At 42.7% G+C, this 24,338-nt stretch overlaps 1 protein-coding gene across 2 annotated transcripts in view; it reads right to left on the minus strand.

Moving 5' to 3' along the window:
- Window positions 1-24,338, minus strand: part of LOC126163122 (adenylyl cyclase 78C-like) — an 812,464-nt gene that overhangs the window by 367,786 nt on the left and 420,340 nt on the right. For both annotated transcript variants that reach the window (XM_049920046.1, XM_049920045.1), the window contains exon 4: window positions 13,490-13,674. In XM_049920046.1, the coding sequence (XP_049776003.1) occupies window positions 13,490-13,674 (185 nt within the window). The remainder of the gene's footprint in view (window positions 1-13,489; window positions 13,675-24,338) is intronic.

Raw genomic sequence — 24,338 nt, forward strand, 5'->3', positions numbered from 1 at the left:
CTCGGGCATGGATGTGTGTGCTGTCCTTAGGTTAGTGAGGTTTAAGTAGTTCTAAGTTCTAGGGGACTGATGACCTCAGATGTTAAGTCCCATAGTGCTCAGAGCCATTTGAATTTGAACCAGAATCGTACGTTCCGGGCAGCAAATTACTTCTTCCCACGTTAGTTTCGTGAAATGATTGTAATGAGTAAATCAGAGAAAGTACAGCCCTTATCAAGGTATATTGACAATTTTTTTTCCGCGAAAGGAACAAGAAAGGGAAGAAATTATTGTTCCAGAAGTATCCTCCGCCATATACCATAAAGTGGTTTACGCAGTAAAGCTGTAGATGTAGAAACCGTAATCTTATTCCCTTCTTTTTCTTCTACATTGGGAAATTTCGTGATTTTTCTGCAGCTGCAGTGCTCGTTCTTCACCAGCACGTGCGCGGACAGATGAAAATGCGCACGCACGGCTCTTTCCTTGTCTACCTACCGCCTAACACTGTCAGGTCTTTAAGTTGCACATATTCCTTCCTGTGGACACGGATTCCAAACCAAATGTAAAAACTGTTTCTAGGACAGAGAAGCAATGCGTAACGAGCAATGCCGTACAGTGGTAGTAACTTTGGCACACATCCTCCGCTGCGGCTTGCATAGCGCCAACCCATATCGAACGCATGCCTGCAATCGGTCGCACGCCACGCATGCCGAGAACCTAGCTGAGTAGGACTGTTGGCCGTTGTGCATTCCCACCGCAGCAAAGTCATGTTAGCTCTCGTTTGGTTCTATGACGCACTGATCCATTCAGCTGACTTCTAGGATCTCCATCCTAAGCAGGAAAAACCATAGGTAACTGTTTTACTTTGCTATTTTTATTTATAGTATTCATAGTCCTACAGTAGTTCTGAACTGATAAGATGATCCGTTTGGCATATTACTGGATTTTTGTACTGAGCCCAAATCACAATTCCCGCTCCTGTACCATTGTCAAAGGACAGCTCAACACGAAGTGCGTCAGCAGGTATTACATACTGTTTAGAGGGTATCGTCCTTGAGTTCAGCTATTGTTAGATGGAAGAAGCGATCTAACAAATATCTGAAAAAGCAGCGCGCAGAATCGCGTTTTTGGAAGGTGGTGGTCTTGGAGGCCGGTTTTCATTTGAGGTAAAAAGTTTTTGGTTTAGCGCGGACAAGCGGACATTTTGTATACACTTTTGATCATGTGCGAATCAATTAATTCCTTTCGAAAAATATTTTAATTGTGATGAAATTCATGCTCAGCTAATGTAACCATTTGCATATAAACCTTTCGGATTTTACGCGCAAAAGCAGTCACCCTTAAATAACTCCGAACTGGAGCAAGACTGATGGTTCAAATTTGTTCCACTGGTGTATCGGACCATGGTCTAAGATGGAAAAAATCTTACTTCGTTTGGATTTTACGCCCAAAAGACAAGTTTTTCTGGAAGGTTTCTGAACTGCGCAACTTCTATACATTAAACTTGAACGAATGATTTCAAACTTCGAACGAAGATAGATAAATGGATAGAGTTCAAATTTTTCTTATCCAATAATATTTATCCTTTCTTGAGATAAGGTGGCTGATAGTCGAGTTAAATGAAGCGTGTTAAGTTATTTCTTACGTGAACTGAATGCTCGGGAACAGTTCAAAGTGAACCATATAAAGCTGAAAACTCGCTTTCTAAAATCCTGCTCAATTTTATGTGCAAAAAACGCGTTTTCTGTGTGCTTTTTTTTTTAAGCGCGCACGTTTTATATTACTAAGTTTTGCGAACCTATCCAAATCTGAGAGAAAGTAGACCAATACATGTAGTTAGCGGTCGTCCTGTTGTTTTGTGAAAGATTGTTCCGTTGCCACGATGTAAGAAACATGTCCGAGAGACAATAAAAATGTTTGCAGTGGATCAGTCGTCACTCAAATCAACAAAAATCTATATCGGTTGCCAGGTTAAGGAGGCCTGATGTCAAAATTATGGTAAAGCTGAGAACCAAAATGGAAGAGGCTCCTGTTGTAGCACAAAAAAGGCAAATATGTCCTCGACATGGTTAGGAAGTAAAAGAAGGCATCTATCTTATCGAATTATTTGGCACTTCAGAGACATTTAAATCAAAACATCTTGATATATTTTATCAATTATCCCTACTTCTCTAGACCCACCCCCAATTACATGTATAGTGAACGTTGTAAGAACTAACAGACCCTAATCTAAGTGCTTCTAGAGAGTGGGAGGCATCCACAACAGGCAGTATCCGACAGTTGGGGTGCATCTGAGTATAACAGAAAGTATCTCAGAGTGGGGATGCATGCACCCTAAACTTCAATGACACGTTGTGTCATACTGAACGACATTACAGATGCCTTGTTGGATGACATGATGGCATATTTCAAGCTATACCACATGACCTTATGTTACTTTACTTGACATGATGCATTATATTACATTATATGAATACTAATACTGATAAATAAAAAACCGCGAATATGTCAAGATGTTTTGGTTTAAATGCCTTTATATCTGCCAGAAACTTCGTAAGGCTAGTTCCCTTCTTTTACATACATATCACTGTCAAAGACATGTTCGCCTTTTTTCTGCTGCTATAGGAACATTTTTCGTTCTGGTATTTACATATTATTTACATATTTCATTTACTCTTATAATTTTATTATTTATTATTGTTTCATCTTATATAGATTGTTTCATCTTATATAGATGAAATGAACTATGTAGCTATAGTTGGACACCACGCATTTTGATTAATAGTCAAACCACCACTCCAACACCGCGGTGGCATATGATTTTTACGGTGAAATAGTGTACATTGTGTTTCCACTTTTTCAAACCTCAGGCGGTCTGTGAATGTACTAAAAGAACATATAAACCACCGCGTGTACTTCTATAGAAGGTGGGAAAAACTGGAATGAACTAAAGCAATTATGAATTGAATCAGATGTCTTACGGCAGTAAAATCATTCGTAACCGTTATTTACGTTATCCCTTGGGGGAGATATACATTTACATCCACTACTTCATCTTTCTATGCCTTTCGCAGATGTACCCGGAAAATCTAAATGTCAATGTCCTTTCATATAATCCAAAATTTTTATGTTTACGCTTACGTTAATTACTAAGCTGCACATTGGGAGGAGAGGAGCTGTAACTAGGGGAGACTGTTACATGTTTAAATGTATCTTTCTTCCTGTAGGGGTCAAAAATACTTCTCTGGTGACTGAAATCTGTATGTACCTTTTGGAAACACGAGGCCTGTATAGGTTTATCCGTATGTTATAATGTCGAAAATAATACCATCCCGGAAGTAATTACAGAAGATGTGTGCGAAGTCGCTACAGGATTGAAGAAAGTGAAGGCTGTAGCTGATAATGCTGTATCTACAGAAAATTTTAAAGCCACACAAAGAGTAACATAGTAAGAAATTGCGAAACGTTTCACGGGATATATGTTGAGTGTGACGATTCCCCAAAACTGCCGTAACACTGTAATTACTCAACAAAAATTTTAATCCGATAACATAATGTGAATATTTTCGTTTCAGAAACACGAAAGTAGTAGCAATGACCTTACGTCAGGTCAACGAGGGTGACAGTGGCAAAGTTAACAAAACCTCTAATCTGTTCAATAATCATCATCATCGTCATTTTCATTACCTATTTGATATTCATTATTGGATAAATACCTCCTGCAGATTTTTTTCAGCAAAACGATATTCAGTTACCCTTGCTGCTTTTAAATGTTTTGAATTTAAAGAAGTTTTCTCGGTGTTTGTTTATCTCTTTGACTACTGCAAAGCATTTAAATGCTCCACAATCCATCAGTACGTCTACGTGTTCCCGTCCACTACCATTTCCTCTTAATTAGTTATAATTACTCGTTGCACCCCAGGTTTTCCCTGAATCAATTATATCACTGTGCCTCCTGAGCAACTACTCATTCCCCACAGAACCAGCTTCATATAGTAATGGATTTTGTACTAAATATCCGTGTTGCCCCAATGCAAAACTCGTATTACGCACTGAGCGTAAACTATCCATTTTAGTAAATTCTGAAACTCCGTTTTTAACTCTGTGTCGCTTTACCATAATGCAACTGAAGTCATTTTAAAATGTTCTTTTACTTCTTCGTCTATCTGTTCACTTAGATTAGATTACATTAATATTTCTTTCGTAGATCATGCACTGTGAATACGACACTTCATAATGTTGTTGAATGTGTCAGTATAATAAAAGGTCTCTTTACATGACATAATTCATAGTTTTTTTTTATACTGAGTTATATCTAAGAATTCATCTATTGAGTAGAAAGAGTTGTCATTCAGAATTTTTTAAAATTTGTTTCTAAATGCTGGTTGGCAATCTGTCAGACTTTTGATAGCTATTTGGTAAGTGATCAAAGATTTTTGTGGCAGCGTAATTCACACCTTTCTGTGCCAAAGTTAGATTTAATCCAGAGTAGTGGACATCAGCCTTGCTCCTGGTGTTGTAGCTAAGCACATTGCTATTGCTTTTGGATTGGAATGTGTTATTAATAACAAATATCATAAGTGAATATACAGGGTGAACATTAATAAAACCGACAAATTGCAGAGACGGATTCATGACCGGATGGGGAGGAAAAAGGTTCTGTGAACGTATTTCCGGAAATGGATCGTTGCTACGCTCGATGAAAAATAAAAATTCCTCTGACCACGTGCCGTCCATTCCTTGTGTACTGCAGGATGTGTGATTGACATAGTATACCGTAAGCAGCGGAATGGTCCTTGTATGTCGGATATACAACTCCACTGTACACCTAGGAGAAAGTAATAATTCTAAAACAGACAGGACATGACAGCAACGATGTCACGTAGGATCTGACGATGGCAATTTGCCAAAATGGACTCAGCGCGAATTAGATAAAATACAAACAATTTACACAGAAGTGTAGCTGGATTTCTTCATGATAATTATTCACTGTCCGTTCCTCATACAGTCATTACTAACCTACAGAAAGAAATCATACCAACACGCTGTCGCGCAAATAACTGCGATTATTTGCAGTACAAAATAAACCTGCACGAGTTTCCCAGCCCAAATTCCACGAGGGCGCCTGGTCTCCCTGCTGTACGACTTAAACATTACAGCAGTTTACCATTTGCTTCTGGTCAGCTGAAGAACACGACCCTACTGTATTGTAGGTGTGTTCTTCTGTACTTCGTCTGTGGACCCAAATAACGTGTGGTCGAAAAGATCCCAATCTCAAGAAATGGGACCTTCTCGGACTCTGTGGAATGCAAGACAGCACAAAATGAAGTAGAATTAAGAACTCAGCTGTCCATTTGACATGGCTGCTGAATAACTGTGAAACTTGGAAGACAAGGCTCATTTCTAGGCTGTTAAGACTCGACTGTTCTGGGAGATTTGCGATTCTTTTGGGAGTTTTTCCTACATTCATCTTTTCCAATACTGGGCCTGGTTACACTTTACCCAAATAACCCAGAAAGTGCAACTATAAAATCACATTTTGTTGAACTTCGCCTGTCAACTTCAAAAAATATTAGTTATCCAAATAATGCAACAAATTCATTCACGTGATCAGATATCAATTTTCGTATGCAAATATTTTTGTGGGTGGTATAAGCTGAACAAGCATTTTTCCATTTCTACTCTTGGATAGTATTTATCAAAGGAGATTTTTCATGGTTAATTTTGTTGGTGATGAAAATGAATTTATCAAGTTTTATGCAAGTTTTTTTTATATCAAAAGTGGCAATGCTAGAATCTTAGCACCTCTAATATAAATTTTTGCAGATTACCATGAATAACAATATATCTAAAGCCCATTTTCAACTAGTTGGCATTGGGCAGCTGGTGGGCTGCACTGCTCCCATCACCAAAACTGACACTGTACACGCCTACAATGTTGGCACTTCCTATGTGCAATGGCTTTATGCCTATCATTTCCGAAGTGAGAAACATTTACAGACATGAAAACTTGGACTATTTCAGGAAAAGAAACATATCTCTGGCTTTATTTGGAATGAAGAACATCTGACATGCTTGAAAGTGTTTTAGGGACCTATAGCATGTGAAAATGTAGGAACTTCTATGTGACTTTTATGGGATATAGAGACTTTAGGACTTTATATTTCTGATGAGTGGAACAGTGACAAAAATGAAAAAAAAAAAAAACAGAGTTCCCAAAGCTTAAAAATAGCAAATGCAATACTGGAATCATGGTGAGAGCTGAGTTTCTCCAGCTTATACAGTGTTCTAATAACGTACAGGAATACAACCGGGTGACATCGTCAACAACAACCGATATATCGACAGCTACACACCCTGCCATTTTCAAGGCAGCGTTCCCGTAACTTGTCTGAACACTGCAAAGATGCTTTGCTGAGAATGTACTTCGATAGATGTGATAATCAAAGATAAACTGAAATCCTTCATTATGTTCAGTAGTTCTCCAGCCATGATGTTACTAGTGAGCAGCTGTTTCCCAAATCGGAGAATTTCAACTGTTCCAGAATGATTAACATAACTCTCATCCTAATTCATATTATTACGATATTTCTGACATTCTTACAGACACTACAGAGATTACATATGTTAGTTGCAGATATTTCATGTGATTGTTGTAGAGGGTGTGGAGAGTGGAGCTCTGTGTTGGCTGCCTGTAGACAGTACTTTGCATTATGTACACTGAAGGTAGAAGGGAGAGCAAGGAAAGGGAAGGGAAGGAACTGATGCTGAATCGAAACTTTATGCAGAAGCAGTGGTGACGTATGATAATGTGTGCTGGACCGGGGCTTATTTCCCGCTGACTTGGCAGTTGCGTTAAACACTGCACAATCTGTACACAGTGTTTATAACAAATGCATGGACTATCTCGGCACGCTTCCCCAACTATCCACAGTCCCTGTCCACGCTCACTACTTTGAGATACCCTTGGAGCTCGAACAGTAATCTGCATGTGCCCTGAAGGTTGTGGATTCATTGCCCATAGAGGCGAATCAGTTATTTGAAAGCGTGGTGTCTGTCCTTTCAGACATGTCCGCAAGAAGAGACACTACACATTCATATGAAAAAGTACTTGTCGTGCCTATTTCACGACTCTATATATTAAATTTCAGATGCCAGGTGAATTACATCTCACCATACTGGCTCAGCAGAATCATGTCTTATGTATCTATGGACAGCAAGTTGCTGATTGTCTAGACTGATGCAGATTCAGATCTGTGTGGATACCAAAAAAACATGGTAATCCAAAATACAGGTTTTTATCTTTATTTTTTTTACCAGAAAGTATTTACTACATTTGCAAAACATGTTGAATGCCACATTTGGAAGGCCACTGAAATAATTAGGCGTGTCTCTCCTCAAACAGTAGGTTGCAAATTATCGAGCTTCAGCTAGTATGGAAAAGGACAGGCAACAGATAAACAGGAAAACGGCTGCAAATATTTTACAAGGATGTCTCCATGACGATCTGAAAATGAAGAAATAAGAATAACCGGAAAATATCTCAGGGATTGTAAGGTGTCAGGCAAATCGAACACCTTCCATGAAAACCCTGACATGATAGCAAATCCGGCAGTATGTCACATAGCTCCGAATAAATCCTGACATTAAATTAACCAAAGTAATATGATCAGCGAGTTAGCAAATGGAATACCACAGACTAACACAAGAACGCCTAAATGCATGTCGTACCTTCCCACCATGAAACAGACGCAGTTCCAAGGGGAGAAACGAGAACAGAAGCCGAGAGCAGAGTCGTGTAGGCTAGGAGGCCCTACGATAAGGGATGGACACCCACGTCGCCAGCCGACCGCCAAGACCACCCCCAGCCCATGTTAAAAGATAGAGCCCTCCAGAAGAACAGTATGGATCTTATGATAACACTAAAAGGGCCACACCAGCTGCAAGTTTTAGCGTGAGACTATACGCGTCTCTGTTACGTAGCAAACATTAAAAACATTGCCCCACCACGAAAAGTATAACGTTTCTCATTGGATAGACAGAATTTTTGTAGGCGGAGCTTAAGGTTAACATTGAGACCCTGACTGGTCAGTTGGGAACCCAGCCAGATACCTTTTTCTTAAAGCGACTTTGGTAAATTGTAGTAAAGAGATTCGAAAGGGTTGCTTCCGAGACGGCGAGGTGTGTGGAGCTGCGCTGCCCGCCGCCCCCTGACGCTGCCTAGCCAACGACAAGGTAATGAACGCATGCGATGCCGCATAAGAGCGCATAAGGCTTCACTCAGAACTGCATAAGACTCATCTGTTACACCCCCTTTTTACGTAATACTACTGTCGATCGTCAATTAAACTTCGTGGTATTCACATTTGCTATTAGAAGTTAAAAATCTGAAACGCGATGATTTTTCTGTTATATAATTATTGAGAAGCGACATCAGCCACTGTAATTTACGACAAGTTAAATAAGTAATTAAAGATAATTGAGGGTCACTGTAGACCATTTTGATAGTTTTCTCTTTTATGAAACTTAAACCTAGATTATAGATGAGATATAGCATAGGTCATCCTTAGATCCATTATAGAACTTGGAAACCCATTCAGGGAATATTCGTTCACATTTTTGTTGAACGCAGTTGGTTTTTATCATCCTGTATTAAAATATTTCCTGTTATCAATACTGCAATTTATAAACAATGTTTTGTGAGTAGAATAAAAATTCCAATGGTAAACGTAACTGATTTTTCGACGTTATTTTACCAGCTAACTAAAAATAGGAAAGCCTTGAACCCCTTCCACTAAATTTAGTTAGTGTTAACATTCTTTTACAGGGAGTGCAGTGGGGCTGACACTGAAATCATTAAGTATTTGATTATATCATCGCTAGTCTCACTGAACTCTTCTGAACTATACATGTCATGTGTGGTCTGGCGTTTCCTTACGAGCAACAGGTCCCAGGTTCAAACTAGTCAATATCCCCAAAAAACACGCTCAGAGCGTCGTTGCGCGAAAGTGGTAGGGAGACACGACTAAGAACAAACAGACACCACGCAGAATGTTAGAGGATGTCTGACAGTGGACTCGGTACCGCTTCGTCCTTCAGCGGGGAAAGTGAGTCATATAACTAATAATGCAGGGTGATTCAAAAAGAATACCACAACTTTAAAAATGTGTATTTAATAAAAGAAACATAATATAACCTTCTGTTATACATCATTACAAAGAGTATTTAAAAAGGTTTTTTTTTACTCAAAAACAAGTTCAGAGATGTTCAATATGGCCCCCTCCAGACACTCGAGCAATATCAACCCGATACTCCAACTCGTTCCACACTCTCTGTAGCATATCAGGCGTAACAGTTTGGATAGCTGCTGTTATTTCTCGTTTCAAATCATCAATGGTGGCTGGGAGAGGTGGCCGAAACACCACATCCTTAACATACCCCCATAAGAAAAAATCGCTGGGGGTAAGATCAGGGCTTCTTGGAGGCCAGTGATGAAGTGCTCTGTCACGGGCTGCCCGGCGGCCGATCCATCGCCTCGGGTAGTTCACGTTCAGGTTTCATAACTAACCTTTTTCGTAGGACTCTCCATACAGTTGATTGTGGAATTTGCAGCTCTCTGCTAGCTCTGCGAGTCGATTTTCCTGGGCTGCGAACAAATGCTTGCTGGATGCGTGCTACATTTTCATCACTCGTTCTCGGCCGTCCAGAACTTTTCCCTTTGCACAAACACCCATTCTCTGTAAACTGTTTATACCAACGTTTAATACACCACCTATCAGGAGGTTTAACACCATACTTCGTTCGAAATGCACGCTGAACAACTGTCGTCGATTCACTTTTGCCATACTCAATAACACAAAAAGCTTTCTGTTGAGCGGTCGCCATCTTAGCATCAACTGACGCTGACGCCTAGTCAACAGCGCCTCAAGCGAACAAATGTACAACTAAATGAAACTTTATAGCTCCCTTAATTCGCCGACAGATAGTGCTTAGCTCTGCCTTTTGTCGTTGCAGAGTTTTAAGTTCCTAAAGTTGTGGTATTCTTTTTGAATCACCCTCTATATTGTAAATGAAAATGTTTGCCCGATTTGTGACATACATTGCGGTGACAGAGGTAATGGGATACGTCGTAATGCTGAGTCGGACTTCCTTTCGCCCAGTGCAATGCAGCAGCTCGCCACGGCATGGACTCAACAAGGCGCTGGACGGCCCCTGTATAAACATTGAGCCACGCCGCCTGTATAACCGTCCATAATTGCAAATGTGTTACTGGTGCAGGCTTATATTCACGAACTGACCTTTTGATTAAGTACCATAAATCTTCAGTGGGTTTCACGTCGGCTATCCGAGTGGTCAAATCATTCGCTCGATATGTCCAGATTGTTCGTCAAACCATTGTGAACAATTGTGGCCCGGTGACATGTTTGGGAATGAAGTCTATGAATGGCGAAAAATGGTCACCAAGAAGCCGGACTTAACCAATTTCAGTCAATGACCGCTTCATCTAGACCAGAGAAACCAGTCCATTCCATGTGAACACAGCCCACATCATTATGGATCCATCACCAGCTTGCACAATGGCTTATTGAGAACCTACAGGGTGTTTCAAAAATGACCGGTATATTTGCAACGGCAATAAAAACTAAACGAGCAGCGATAGAAATACACCGTTTTTGCAATATGCTTGGGACAACAGTACATTTTCAGGCGGACAAACTTTCGAAATTACATTAGTTACAATTTTCAACAACAGATGGCGCTGCAAGTGATGTGAAAGATATAGAAGACAACGCAGTCTGTGGGTGCGCCATTCTGTACGTCGTCTTTCTGCTGTAAGCGTGTGCTGTTCACAACGTGCAAGTGTGCTGTGGACAACATGGTTTATTCCTTAGAACAGAGGATTTTTCTGGTGTTGGAATTCCACCGCCTAGAACACAGTGTTTTTGCAACAAGATGATGTTTTCAACGGAGGTTTAATGTAACCAAAGGACCGAAAAGCGATACAATAAAGGATCTGTTTGTAAAATTTCAACGGACTGGGAACGTGACGGATGAACGTGCTGGAAAGGTAGGGCGACCGCGTACGGCAACCACAGAGGGCAACGCGCAGCTAGTGCAGTAGGTGATCCGACAGCGGCCTCGGGTTTCCCTTCGCCGTTTTGCAGCTGCAGTCCAAATGACGCCAACGTCCACGTATCGTCTCATGCGCCAGAGTTTACACCTCTATCCATACAAAATTCAAAGGCGGCAACCCCTCATCGCCGCTACCATTGCTGCACGAGAGACATTCGCTAACGATATAGTGCACAGGATTGATGATGGCGATATGCATATGGGCAGCATTTGCTTTCCTGACGAAGCTTATTTTTACCTGGACGGCTTCGTCAATAAACAGAACTGGCGCATATGGGGAACCGAAAAGCCCCATGTTGCAGTCCCATCGTCCCTGCATCCTCAAAAAGTACTGGTCTGGGCCGCCATTTCTTCCAAAGCAATCATTGGCCCATTTTTCAGATCCGAAACGATTACTGCATCACGCTATCTGGACATTCTTCGTGAATTTGTAGCGGTACAAACTGTCTTAGACGACACTGCGAACACCTCGTGGTTTATGCAAGATGGTGCCCGGCCACATCGCACGGCCGACGTCTTTAATTTCCTGAATGAATATTTCCATGATCGTGTGATTGCTTTGTACATTTTGGCAGACAAACTTTCGAAATTACAGTAGTTACAATTTTCAACAACAGATGGCACTGCGGTCTGGGAAACTCTATAGTACGATATTTTCCACATATCCACCATGCGTAGCAATAATATGGCGTAGTCTCTGAATGAAATTACCCTAAACCTTTGACAACGTGTCTGGCGGAATGGCTTCACATGCAGATGAGATGTAATGCTTCAGCTGTTCAATTGTTTCTGGATTCTGGCGGTACACCTGGTCTTTCAAGTGTCCCCACAGAAAGAAGTCACAGGGGTTCATGTCTGGCGAATAGGGAGGCCAATCCACGCCCCCTCCTGTATGTTTCGGATAGCCCAAAGCAATCACACGATCATCGAAATATGCATTCAGGAAATTAAAGACGTCGGCCGTGCGATGTGGCCGTGCACCATCTTGCATAAACCACGAGGTGTTCGCAGTGTCGTCTAAGGCAGTTTGTACCGCCACAAATTCACGGAGAATGTCCAGATAGCGTGATGCAGTAATCGTTTCGGATCTGAAAAATGGGCCAATGATTCCTTTGGAAGAAATGGCGGCCCAGACCAGTACTTTTTGAGGATGCAGGGACGATGGGACTGCAACATGGGGCTTTTCGGTTCCCCATATGCGCCAGTTCTGTTTATTGACAAAGCCGTCCAGATTAAAATAAGCTTCGTCAGTAAACCAAATGCTGCCCACATGCATATCGCCATCATCAATCCTGTGCACTATATCGTTAGCGAATGTCTCTCGTGCAGCAATGGTAGCGGCGCTGAGGGGTTGCCGCGTTTGAATTTTGTATGGATAGAGGTGTAAACTATGGCGCATGAGATGATACGTGGACGTTGGCGTCATTTGGACCGCAGCTGCAACACGGCGAGCGGAAACCCGAGGCCGCTGTCGGATCACCTGCTGCACTAGCTGCGCGTTGCCCTCTGTGGTTGCCGTACGCGGTCGCCCTACCTTTCCAGCACGTTCATCCGTCACGTTCCCAGTCCGTTGAAATTTTTCAAACAGATCCTTTATTGTATTATTGGTTACATTAAACCTCCGTTGAAAACTTCGTCTTGTTGCCACAACACTGTGTTCTAGGCGGTGGAATTCCAACACAAGAAAAATCCTCTGTTCTAAGGAATAAACCATGTTGTCTACAGCACACTTGCACGTTGTGAACAGCACACGCTTACAGCAGATAGACGACTTACAGAATGGCGCACCCACAGACTGCTTTGTCTTCTATATCTTTCACATCACTTGCAGCGCCATCTGTTGTTGAAAATTGTAACTACTGTAATTTCGAAAGTTTGTCCGCCTGAAAATGTACTGTTGTCCCAAGCATATTGCAACAAACAGTGTATTTCTATCGCTGCTCGTTTAGTTTTTATTGCCGTTTTAAATATACCGGTCATTTTTGAAACACCTTGTATCTAGTGATCTACAGACTGCGTTTCTGTTTTATGTAGCCGGTTGCCACCACACTAAATCTGTTGATAGCTACAACAGAGGGGCTGTTTTTCAGGATCAACTATCTGAAGTAACCTGCAGGTACTTACAATAAGTTTCGTATTACAACACTACCTGTGTGAGCTGCCTCTCTAGAGAGGATGAGATCAAATTGTAGTAACTATGAACTGCCACGATACAGTAGCGTGCACCCCCGCAACTTCAGGCTCAGATTTTCTTTAATGCAGGGTAACTTGCCAACTGAGTCAGCAACAGATGGAGAGTCGCTAGCCTGCTGCAGACGATTTCTGGAAGCAAGCAGAGCGGAAGCAGCGGAGAAAGGTATTGGCGCACTGTGCTCACCTGCTTGGAAGGCGCGGCGTAGTTGAAGGCGGACGTGATGATGTGGATGGCGGCGGTGGCGCAGCCCAGGATCATGCACCAGCGCAGCGGCAGTGGCAGCATGGCGTACGTCACGAACACGATGAACAGCACGTACCACACCAGGTACTCCTGGTACGGGAAGCCGATGCCGTCGCCCACGAAGCCTGCGCAAAGTCACACGCAGCCTTCGTAAGCACAGCGTCGAATTGCGCCGGACACTGCTCTAAGCGACGAGTTAAATGGTTGAAATGGCTCTGAGCACTATGGGACTTAACTTCTAACAAGGGAACCTCCCCATCGCACCCCCCTCAGATTTAGTTATAAGTTGGCACAGGGATAGGCCTTGAAAAACTGAACACAGATCAATCGAGAAAACAGGAAGAAGTTGAGTGGAACTATGAAAAAAATAAACAAAATATACAAACTGAGTAGTCCATGTGCAAGATAGGCAACATATACGACACTGATAGCTGCTGGGCGCCGTGGTCTCGTGGTTAGAGTGAGCAACTGCGGAACGAAAGGTCCTTGGTTCAAATCTTCTCTCGGGTGAAGATCTTAATTTTTTATTTTCAGATAATTATCAATGTTCAGGCACTCACACATAATCAACTTCGCTCTCCAAAATTCCCGGACATGTTCAGATTTGCTTGGACATATACAGCATTTGACGGTCTACGCACGGAAACATTTGAAAACGTAAAAAACATATCTTTTGACAGAGCACAGGGAAAACTGTGCGACTCTGAAACTGTTGCATTAATTTGATGCAGTTTATGTGACAAACTCTTATGCTTTCATCACTTTTTTGGAGTGATTATTACATCCACAAGAAAACCTAAATCGGGCAAGGTAGAAGAATCTTTTTACCCATTCGCCAAGTGTGCAAGTTAGGTGGGTCGACAACATATTCCTGTCACGTGACGCGCATGCCGTCACCAGTGTCGTAAAGAATATATCAGACGTGTTTTACTGTGGAGGAATCGGTTGACCTAAGACCTTGCGATCAAATGTTTTCGGTTCCTATTGGAGAGGCACGTCCTTTCGTCTACTAATCGCACGGTTTTGCGGTGCGGTCGCAAAAGACAGACACTAAACTTATTACAGTGAACAGAGACGTCAATGAATGAACGGACAGATCGTAACTTTGCGAAAATAAAGAAAGTAAAATTTTCACTCGAGGGAGGACTCGAACCAAGGACCTTTCGTTCCGCAGTTGCTCACGCTAACCACGAGACCACGCCGCTCATCAGCTATCAATTTCCTATATGTTGGCTATCTTGCACATGGACTACTAAGTTTGTATATTTTGCTTATTTTTTCATAGTTCCACACAACTTCTTCCTGTTTTCTCGATTGATCTGTGTTCAGTTTTTCAAGGCCTATCCCTCTGCCAACTTATAACTAAATCTGAGGGGGGTGCGATGGGGAGGTTCCCTTGTAAGGTCATCAGTCCCCTAGAACTTAGAACTACTTAAACCTAACTAATCTAAGGACATCACACACATCCATGCCCGAGGCAGGATTCGAACCTGCGACCGTAGCGGCTGCGCGGTTCCAGACTGTAGCGCCTTTAACCGCTTGGCCACCACGGCCGGCTAAGCGACGAATTAACACATTTAGGTAAGACCTATGTAATTTACAACAAAACATTGCTCAAATATAAATAACAGTTTGTGACGGCTTATTTAGCGAGGTTTTAATCTGAAGATTGAAGGGAGAAAGTGAGAATTCTGGCAACTTGGTCGCAATGGCAATATCTCCGCGGATGACGTTTTCCCTCGAAATAATGGGAATTGTGCGTATTGTGCCGCTCCCTGGGAAGCTGGTTCACCTACGAGATCTTCATCTATATCTACGTCCACACCCTCCAAACTACCGTGGGGTGCATGGCAGAGGTTACATCCCACTGTACCAGTTATCAGGCTTTCTTCCAGTTCCATTCATGCATGAAGCGCGGGCAGAATGACGCCTCTGTGCATGCAGTAATTATTCTTAATCAACATCCCTATGTGAGGGATACGTAGGGGATTGTAGTTTATTACTAGAGTAATCATTTAAAGCTGATTCTTGAAACTTTGTTAATAGACTTCTTCGGGACAGTTTACATCTCTCTTTAAGAGTCTTCCTGTTTAGTTCCTTCAGTATCTCTGTGACACTCTCCCACGGATTAAACAAACCTGTGACCATTCGTGCTGCGCTTCTCTGTATACGTTCAATATTCCCTCGTAGTCCTATCTGGTACGGATCCCACACACTTGAGCAATGTTCTAGAACAAGTCGCATGAATGATTTGTAAGAAATTCCATATGTAGATTGGTCGCCCTTCTCAAGTATTCTGCCAATAAATTCTACCAATAAAGTTCGTGAGAAAAGTCATGACACTGATTTTTATCTACCAAAGTTTTTATTTTTTCAGAAAACAGTATTAACCTCTTCAATGTAGTTCCCTTCGCCACTTATACAACAGCTGAGTCGTTGTTTCCAATCTTGATAGCAGCACTGAAAGGCTTCAACTGGAAGGATCTTGAAACATGTCGATCACACGTTTTCAAGACAAGGATTCAGATGAGGTGAACAGTGGGGCAGTGGAACAACAGGAATGTCTTTTTCGATAAAAAATTCCGTGATGGAAGTAGCCGTGAGCCTTGGGGCGTTGTCATGATGCAGCAACCATTTTCTGCAATGTCCAGTCTCACTCGATTCACCCTTTCCCTGAGACTTTCAAGAAAAATTTTGTAAAACATTTAGTTGACAGTTTGTACTGGAGCAACAAATTCTATATGAACGATACTTCTATTGTCAATTTTTGTCTATTTTTTACGGTGGATGAGGTGACTCAGTCTGTCACTCCTTATTTTGCCACTTTGTCTCACGGCTTTTGCATAAAGTCCAGGATTCGTCACCTGTGATCACACGTCTAAATCATTTGTGGACATTGGCAATCCCCTCAAGAAGATAAAGGCACAAGTTTCTCCGATCGTCCTTCAGTTCAGTTGTGAGGTTTTTCGGCACAAGTGTGCAAATATTAGGTCATAATTTGTTGTATGGCGAGATTATCTAAGTTTAACAGGTCACACATCATCCTTATTATTAAATGTCGGTGTGATCTCACAAGAGTGCGCAGAAGTTCGACGTTTTCGTTGGTTTTGAAGTTATAGGTCTTCCTGAGCGCAGTTAAGCTTCAACGTGTTCTCGGCCTTTGATTTATGTCAACGAAAAACTTGTGCTCTCGTCAAGATATGTTCCCAATAGGCCGGTTTCAACTTTTTAAAGGATTCCCCAAGTTTAACACAAAAATAGATTGCGTAACGTTGCTCTAAATTTCGCTGTGCCATTTTCTTAACTCAAAACAAAAACAAAATTTTAATAATGGCGCTCTCAAAAATTACGTGGAGGCTTTACGGAGGTGAAACTCGAAATGAACATCTGGAAGGGATGAACGCACCAGTCTACTCAAGCAGAATAACACAGCGTTGCCAGACCGCTAGTAGTGTTCTCAGGTTCTCAGTCTTATTTCTTTTCTCACACACCTCGCACTTGCTCAAGAAGAAGAGTGTGGGGAATGACGGACATAGTTAATCCATTTACGACAGTGTTTGCTACAAAGCCCAACCGACAGCTGGGGTTATAGTCTGCAGATCGTGGCCCAGTATTCAGTATGGCTGCCTCGTTAGTGTAGGGTCCCGGTTGCGTCGGTGGTTTCATTCGTTCGGTGTCTGGGTGTTTGTTTGCCCTGATCGTGTCATCTCATCTTCATCACAAAGAGGCGCGAGTCGCCAAAGGGCGTCAAATAAGAGGTTTTCAATCATATGGCCGAATAACCTGGCTAATAACGCCATTTCACCTGGGGTTGTTATGAAATCACAAGGGCTCTGGGAACCCCGAAGCTAGATGCAAGTACCGAATGGATGTGGGTCGGCAGCGAGGAAGTGTTTGTGCCATCTACCCAAAGTTTGCCTGAAGCATTCGGCAACACCTCAGACAGTGAAGCATTACGGGTTTGCATATAAACAAGGCGTTGCCTCCCTGCTCTGCGACGATCACAACAGGGACGAGAGACGGCAGGACAAGCGCCAACAGAGGTCCTCTGTGCAAGGGACCTATTTCCTCTGCAGTGCCACGTGTTCAGAACTGAATCGGCACGAACTCCTCTGTACCACGGCTATACAGGGCGGCGGAAGCCAACAAATCGGCAGTGCGCTCGACCAGAGTTCTGGGTTAATTGATGCTTCGGGTCTTAGCAGCTCATCAGGCAGATGGGACCTACGACTTCCCATCGATATCCCGAGACGTACCTGTCGGCCGACTGCACCGAACGTTCAGCGTCCATCGTTAGGGATTATCAGTGGCGTAGCCTTCACGTCCCATCACGTTTATTCCCTACGCGTTCCAGGCGTATGCCTCTTAATGTCTGAGAATTTGTATTAATTCTCTATTGAGAAGAGTTTTCCTTTGTAATTAAATCTCCGTACTGTGGTCGTAAGAAACCCGAGTTCTTGTTTACCTGTGTCTTATTATTACTTATCAAGCATCTTCCAGCAGGAGATTTAGCAGTTTGTTTGTAGCGGTTTCCAGACGACCGCTATACAAGGAACTTAACCTTGGAGGAGGAAGTTACGCGGTGACGTAGAAAGAAGCCGACTGACCAATTTGAGCACGTCTCTGTGGATCTTTATGAGACAGCCAATGAAACGAGTGAAGACGACGAGCGTGTGTATCGGGATACGGGAGTTGGAAGGAATTGTATTCAGTCAGTGTTAGGCTAGTGTTGCCCGACCAGAGATGGATTGGTGAGTGTGGAGTGCGACGCGAGGTACTACGGCAGCAGTAAATACTAAGAGCGAAGGAAAAGGATGGGAGTGTTGTCTAGAGTGCCGAAAAGCGGAAAGGAGCCATCTGCGTAAAGTCATCGAGGGAATACGTTAAATACACGCGCAACTGCGAATATGGCCAACCATCAGCTGTAGAATGGAATGATGACAATGAAAATTTGTGCCGGACCAGGTCTCGAACCCGGATTTCCCGCTTATCGCGAGAAGTCGCCTTAACATTTGGCTAGACTGTGCACGACTCGCGGTCAGACCCAAAATTCTATGTGTCGTCAACCACGCGTCTATAACCTGTAACTGTACATCCATTATGTTACTCTGAATTACAATGTAACGTTCCTTTGGATATGCATGCATGTCCAAAGGAACAGGCAGTGCGGTGACTACAGCCATTACGAAATGCATTAAATGTATTCGAAGCTGCGGATATGGCCAACCATCAGCTGTAGACTGGATTGACGATAATGAAAATTTGTGCTGGACTGAGGCTCGAACCCAATTTCCCGCTTATCGCGAGGATTCATGCACGTCCAAAGAAACTTTGCATCGTAATTCAGAATAACACAGGCACTGTAATATCATTGTGAAAGGAGCTCACTGTAGTTAGTATGCGGTTGGGAGGAATGGAATTGTTCGGTGAAGGACTGGAGGATCCGTAGTTTTCTATTACTGTGACTAGTCCGAGTTTCAAAGGGTGTTACTGAGCCTTGGTAGTTTAAACAAATACTTGAGTTAAGGTATGAAGCCAGAAATTAAATAATCAAACAGTTAAGTTTCAATTTAAATTCAATAACCGAGCTACAATGTAAAATAAGTTCGAAAATAGAAATTTTATTTCCAGATCGCAGTTCATACACACACCCTGATTGCTAGTTTCAGCAAAATTATATTTGCCAACTTCAGATCATTGGATACGCGAATTATACTAAAGCCGCTAAGTGTGGCACATTGAAATCTGGGCACTGAAAATATGGATGCAAACACACAGAAAAGACATTCATCTGCAATACTAAGTACACTAAAATATAGGCTATAACTGCACAGATGTGTCAAATATATCAGAAAGAGCACATCCACTGCTACAAATCTGTGTGAGACAGTTATCAACACATACAGATTTGACAACAGTGCATGTGTTCTGTGTGGTGTTTCTGACACCTCTCTACCTTGCCGATACAGTTATGGCTATTATTTTAATGTACTTAGTCCTGCAGAGGAGTGTCTTTTCTGAGAGTTTACCTCCATGTTTTAAGTGTCCAGAAGGCATTGTGCTTATGTTGCCTAAACTGTTAATCAGGATATGTATCAACTGCAATTTGGCAAATAAAATTTGTCCTTTGAAAGCTTTTTACTTTGTTATAGAGTTCGCTCTGCTTCTGGCAGTGTCAGGTAATTAAGAAAGAGCTTCACTCTTATTTTATACGGACTTGTCTTTCGTTTCTTCATAGTGTTTCCACGTATTTTCCGTTGTCGTTGCATTCTAGTGGGTTCTGTATATTTGTGTGTGGCAGATCTAAGGCACCTGAAGAGTTGTTCATTTAATTGGAGTTGTTGTACATTTTACGGGTTTGATATTCCTAAGAGTAGCCGATTCTTTTGAACGGATGCTTGGTCTTCGGTAAATGAACAGTCAAAAGGGCGTAATGCGACATATTTAGTGTATTACACTTGACCTACGTGGTCAACATTGTATAGCGAAGCTGCCGGCTCAGTAATTTAGAGTTACCGGTGTTGGGAGGATAAGTATGAAAGGCAACCGAAAGTTGGTAGCTAAGTAAAGGTGCATCACAAGTTTTCGAAACTGACTATTCGGCACCATAGCTGTACATTTAACTTCCCTATTGAAACGCCATCAGACAATCCTCAGGCATTGAGGACGATCACAGATACAGAAATCACCGAGATGTTTGTGCTGCATCACAATCATAAAATGCGGGAAAGCAACGGAGTCACACATGAGGAAATACGAGGGTCATTCAATAATTAAGAGACAATTTGGTCTGGGGTAAAAACTGTTAGTAGGGAGAGTTTGTCACTTTTATGGCTTTAAGCTGGCATCACTGGGATGAGACCTGATCAGCTGATGTATCAACATTGTTTTGTTTATAACCTCAATAATGCATTTCAAGATGGCGAGTCCGCTTGAAACGCCCACATTAGTTGAAGAACATTTTGTTATTCATTTTTTACTTGCTGAAGGCAAGAAATCAGTGAATATAGACTGTAGACGTCTAAAGTTTATGGTGAAGGTTGTGTGAATCGTACAAGTTTTTACAAGTGGGTAGAGCAGTTCAAAAATAGTCACGACTCAGTGACTGACGAACACCGTTCTGTCCAACCAGTTGGAGTTTCATCCCCCTCACTTGAAAGTCGAATTGATGACATCATTCGTGCTGACCGCCATTTGACTGCGGAAATGATAGTCGATAAGATTCAAATTAGTACTGGTGCAGTCCATAACATTATCTATAACAACCTGAAGTAGCGCAAAATATGTGCAAGGTGGATTCCAAAGGAATTGACGCGGTTACAAGGGTGAGAGTGTGCACAGAGCTATAGAAACGTTGTGAAAGAGAAGATGAGCGCTTCCTTAACAAAATTTTAACTTTTGATGATACTTGGGTTCTTTATTACGAGGCAGAATCAGAAAGACAAAGCATGGAGTAGAAGCACACCAACTCACCTGTCAAGGAAAAATTCGAAAGCCAAGCATCCGAAGGAAAAGTCATGTTGACGACGTTTTGAGTGGCTGAAGGTCGAGTTTTCTTGTGATTATTTCGAAGAGCAGCGTACAATGAACAGCCAATACTGCTCGGATTTGTTTTCAAACAAGGTGAAACCAACCACGAGAGAGAAAGTCGTGGATCTCAGAGGAGGAGTGCGATTCTCCAGCAAGACAACGCACGTCCTCATATTGCCCAACTAACTAGTGAAACTAAAACGGGCTGGGAAGTACTGTCTCATCCCCATTACAGTCCTGATTCAGCATCTAGTAATTTCCATTTGCTTGGTGCACTGAAAGAGGCATTATGTGGGAAGAGGTTTAAGCACGAGGACATGAAAAAGATTGTGGGATATTGGTTCAAACAAGTGCATAATGTTCAAGGGGATTATGTTGAAAAGTTGAAAGAGTAGTTTTTTTTTAGATAAACACTTTTTTCTCCAGACCAATTTGTCATTTTAATTATTGAATGACCCTCGTATGTTGCTAGGACAAAGCATAATGTCAGAAAGAAACGATATTTTCTCAAACATTAATGTGCCACCTCCTCATTATACCAGAATTCGAGTGCAGTCGGGTATTCTACTTTTGCGTGTGGACTTCCTAAGCATAAATCCACTTATCAGTAAGACGTTAACTCCTCTGGCCCGGATGCACCCACTGATGCTTCTGGGAGATGTATTACAAAGCCGCTATATTCTGTCCCCAGGCAACCGGCTATAGTCATCTCGGGGACTGCAGAAGTGCGATCATCGCTGGTCACTAAGGAAACTGTTCTAATTTTTTCTGAATTTTAACACTCTATCTTTTACCACGTCATCAGAAAATTGCTCCACTTTTTAAACATCCTTATTGTGCTCTTAGACTTGTTTGGTACAGCTCCATCGTGTGCAAGCCGCTTCACCTCTCTGTAACAGCTGCAACCACAAACATTTAGCCTGCCGGGGTGGCAGAGCGGTTCTAGGTGCTGCAGTCTGGAATCGCGCTGCTGCTACCGTCGCAGCTTCGAATCCTGCCTCGGGCATGGATGTGTGTGATGCCCTTAGTTAGATTTAAGTAGTTCTAAGTCTAGGGGACTGATGACCACAGATGTTATGTCCCATAGTGCTTAGAAGCCATTTGAACAATGTGACGTCCTTTGTCATCAGTCCATATTTCCTGGTAATGGTACCACTCCAACTGGCAGCCTACGCATGGGACGGTAAGTACCTACTTCGGCTGCCACTCGTCTTCGACAACGGTGCTGGATGACACAGAATATTGCATGACTCCGTTACTTGTTCGCGAATGGCAGACTTTACGATGTCGGCGGTGCCCAATACTACGATCCTCCCTTGCGGTGGTCAAATGTGGACAACAGAGGTCCTCACGACTGGTATGCCTGACCTCACGTTCTCGTGCCCTCCAACATCGGGCCACTGTCACACCTGAATGGCTCACAAATCTGGATATTGCCCGATTCGACCAGCCGCCAAATGGAGACCCACAAGGAGGCCACTTCCAAACCCTCAAGTGCCGATTACGCTGTCTCACACGAGAACACTGGATCTCCGTGTCCTTCCCAATTATCATTCCACCTCTGACGCTATTCACGCCTCTGATATACCGCTCTGGCTCAGTAACCATACTAAACACGAACAACATTAATTCAGCCTGGTGACATTTGTACTAGTCGCAAAGAATTGGAGCTGTATAAATTCTCGTCAGTGGTGTGCACCTGTACCAAATTACATTGAAATCCGACTGTGTCTTCCGGTGCTTCACTTTTTTTGTCTGGGCATGTACAGGGCGATTATAATTAAAGTTAAACTTTCAAAACGCTGTTGAAATAACACTTCTGATCAGAATGACGTTAAATTGCAACGGAATATTATCGGAGAATGGGAAAACGAATGGCAGAAGAAAAAAAAAATAGTGTGAAAATTGATCAATAGATGTCGTCGTATGTGTCAAAATACGTAAATGAAAACACCAGTCCTGCGGACGAGCCACTGAAGTTGCTATAAACACGCTGGGTACACGGATTTTCCTCCTTTCGCGTCTGCGACGTTCGCACTGATTATCTCAACGCAAGATCGCGCTCTGCTTGGAAAGCTGTGTTACAAGAATGATGACTGTGCACACGTCTCTCTGCAGATGTTCCGAACACTCAAGGGTTTGAAAAAAGGCGTTGGTTCGATGACTGCCGTGCGTCTGTAGAAAATTACTGGGAAATTCGAAATCACGAGTTGTTTTGGTGTGCAACCTGGTAGAGGGAGGAAACGAATTGATTCGAAGTCAGTGGAAGCAGTGGCCATGACAATGCAGGAGGAGACGAGTTGTGGTGTGCAAACGTGTGGTGCACGGAGAACTGCCCGAACACTGGACATACCCGTGAGCACGGTGCGTAAAATCCTACGAAACATCCTTCTTTTCTATCCATTCAAAATTAGCCACGTGCACGAGTTGCGTCCCGTTGACCTGCCAGCAATACAGACCTTTGCTTTAGAACTTCTTGCTTCCATGGGCGTGGACAATGATTGACTGTGGAAGGTTTTCTGGACAGACGAAGCCTACTTCCATCTGACAGGATGTGTCAATACACATAATTGTCGAATATGGGCAACGAAAAATCAACACGCAAATCAACCAGTACCTTTTCATCCTGAAAAGGGCACTGTGTGCTGCGGGTTTACGGCATCATTTATCATAGGGCCATATTTTTTCGGAGAGACAGGTGCTTCCGGTCCTGTTACCTGGTAAGTGCTATGAGTGTCTTTTGCGCAATCTCGTCATTCCAGCTCTCCAACAGCGTGGATGTGTGGATGGCATAATTTTTATGTAGGATGGTGCACCTCCGCACATTGAAAATCCAGTGAAGCAGATGCTGACGCGCCATTTCGGAAATGCTAGAATTATCAGCCGCCATTTCCCTACAGCCTGGCCGTCCCGATCACCTGATCGTAATCCGTGTGACTTCTGGCTTTGGGGCTATCTGGAAGATTATGTGTTTAGTGTCCCGATTGAAAACTTGGCTGCATTGAAGGCACGCATTGCACGATACATTCTGATCAGTGGTGGAACACGGAAACACTTCGATCAGTGGTGGAACATGCTATTTCTCGATTTCAACTTGGCGAAGAAGGCGGTGGACAGCTTCCTGAACATGTTTTGCGCTAGTCACACGGAAATTAATAGTCCCATTTGATTTTGACTCATGCTTCTTATGAGGCTTTGTAGTGTCAGGACAGTTAATAACCGATGTGACTGATGCTTTGAGGCGTAGCGCCGTATAACG

The sequence above is a fragment of the Schistocerca cancellata genome, chromosome 2 (genome assembly GCF_023864275.1).
Source record: "Schistocerca cancellata isolate TAMUIC-IGC-003103 chromosome 2, iqSchCanc2.1, whole genome shotgun sequence".
Taxonomy (NCBI): domain Eukaryota; kingdom Metazoa; phylum Arthropoda; class Insecta; order Orthoptera; family Acrididae; genus Schistocerca; species Schistocerca cancellata.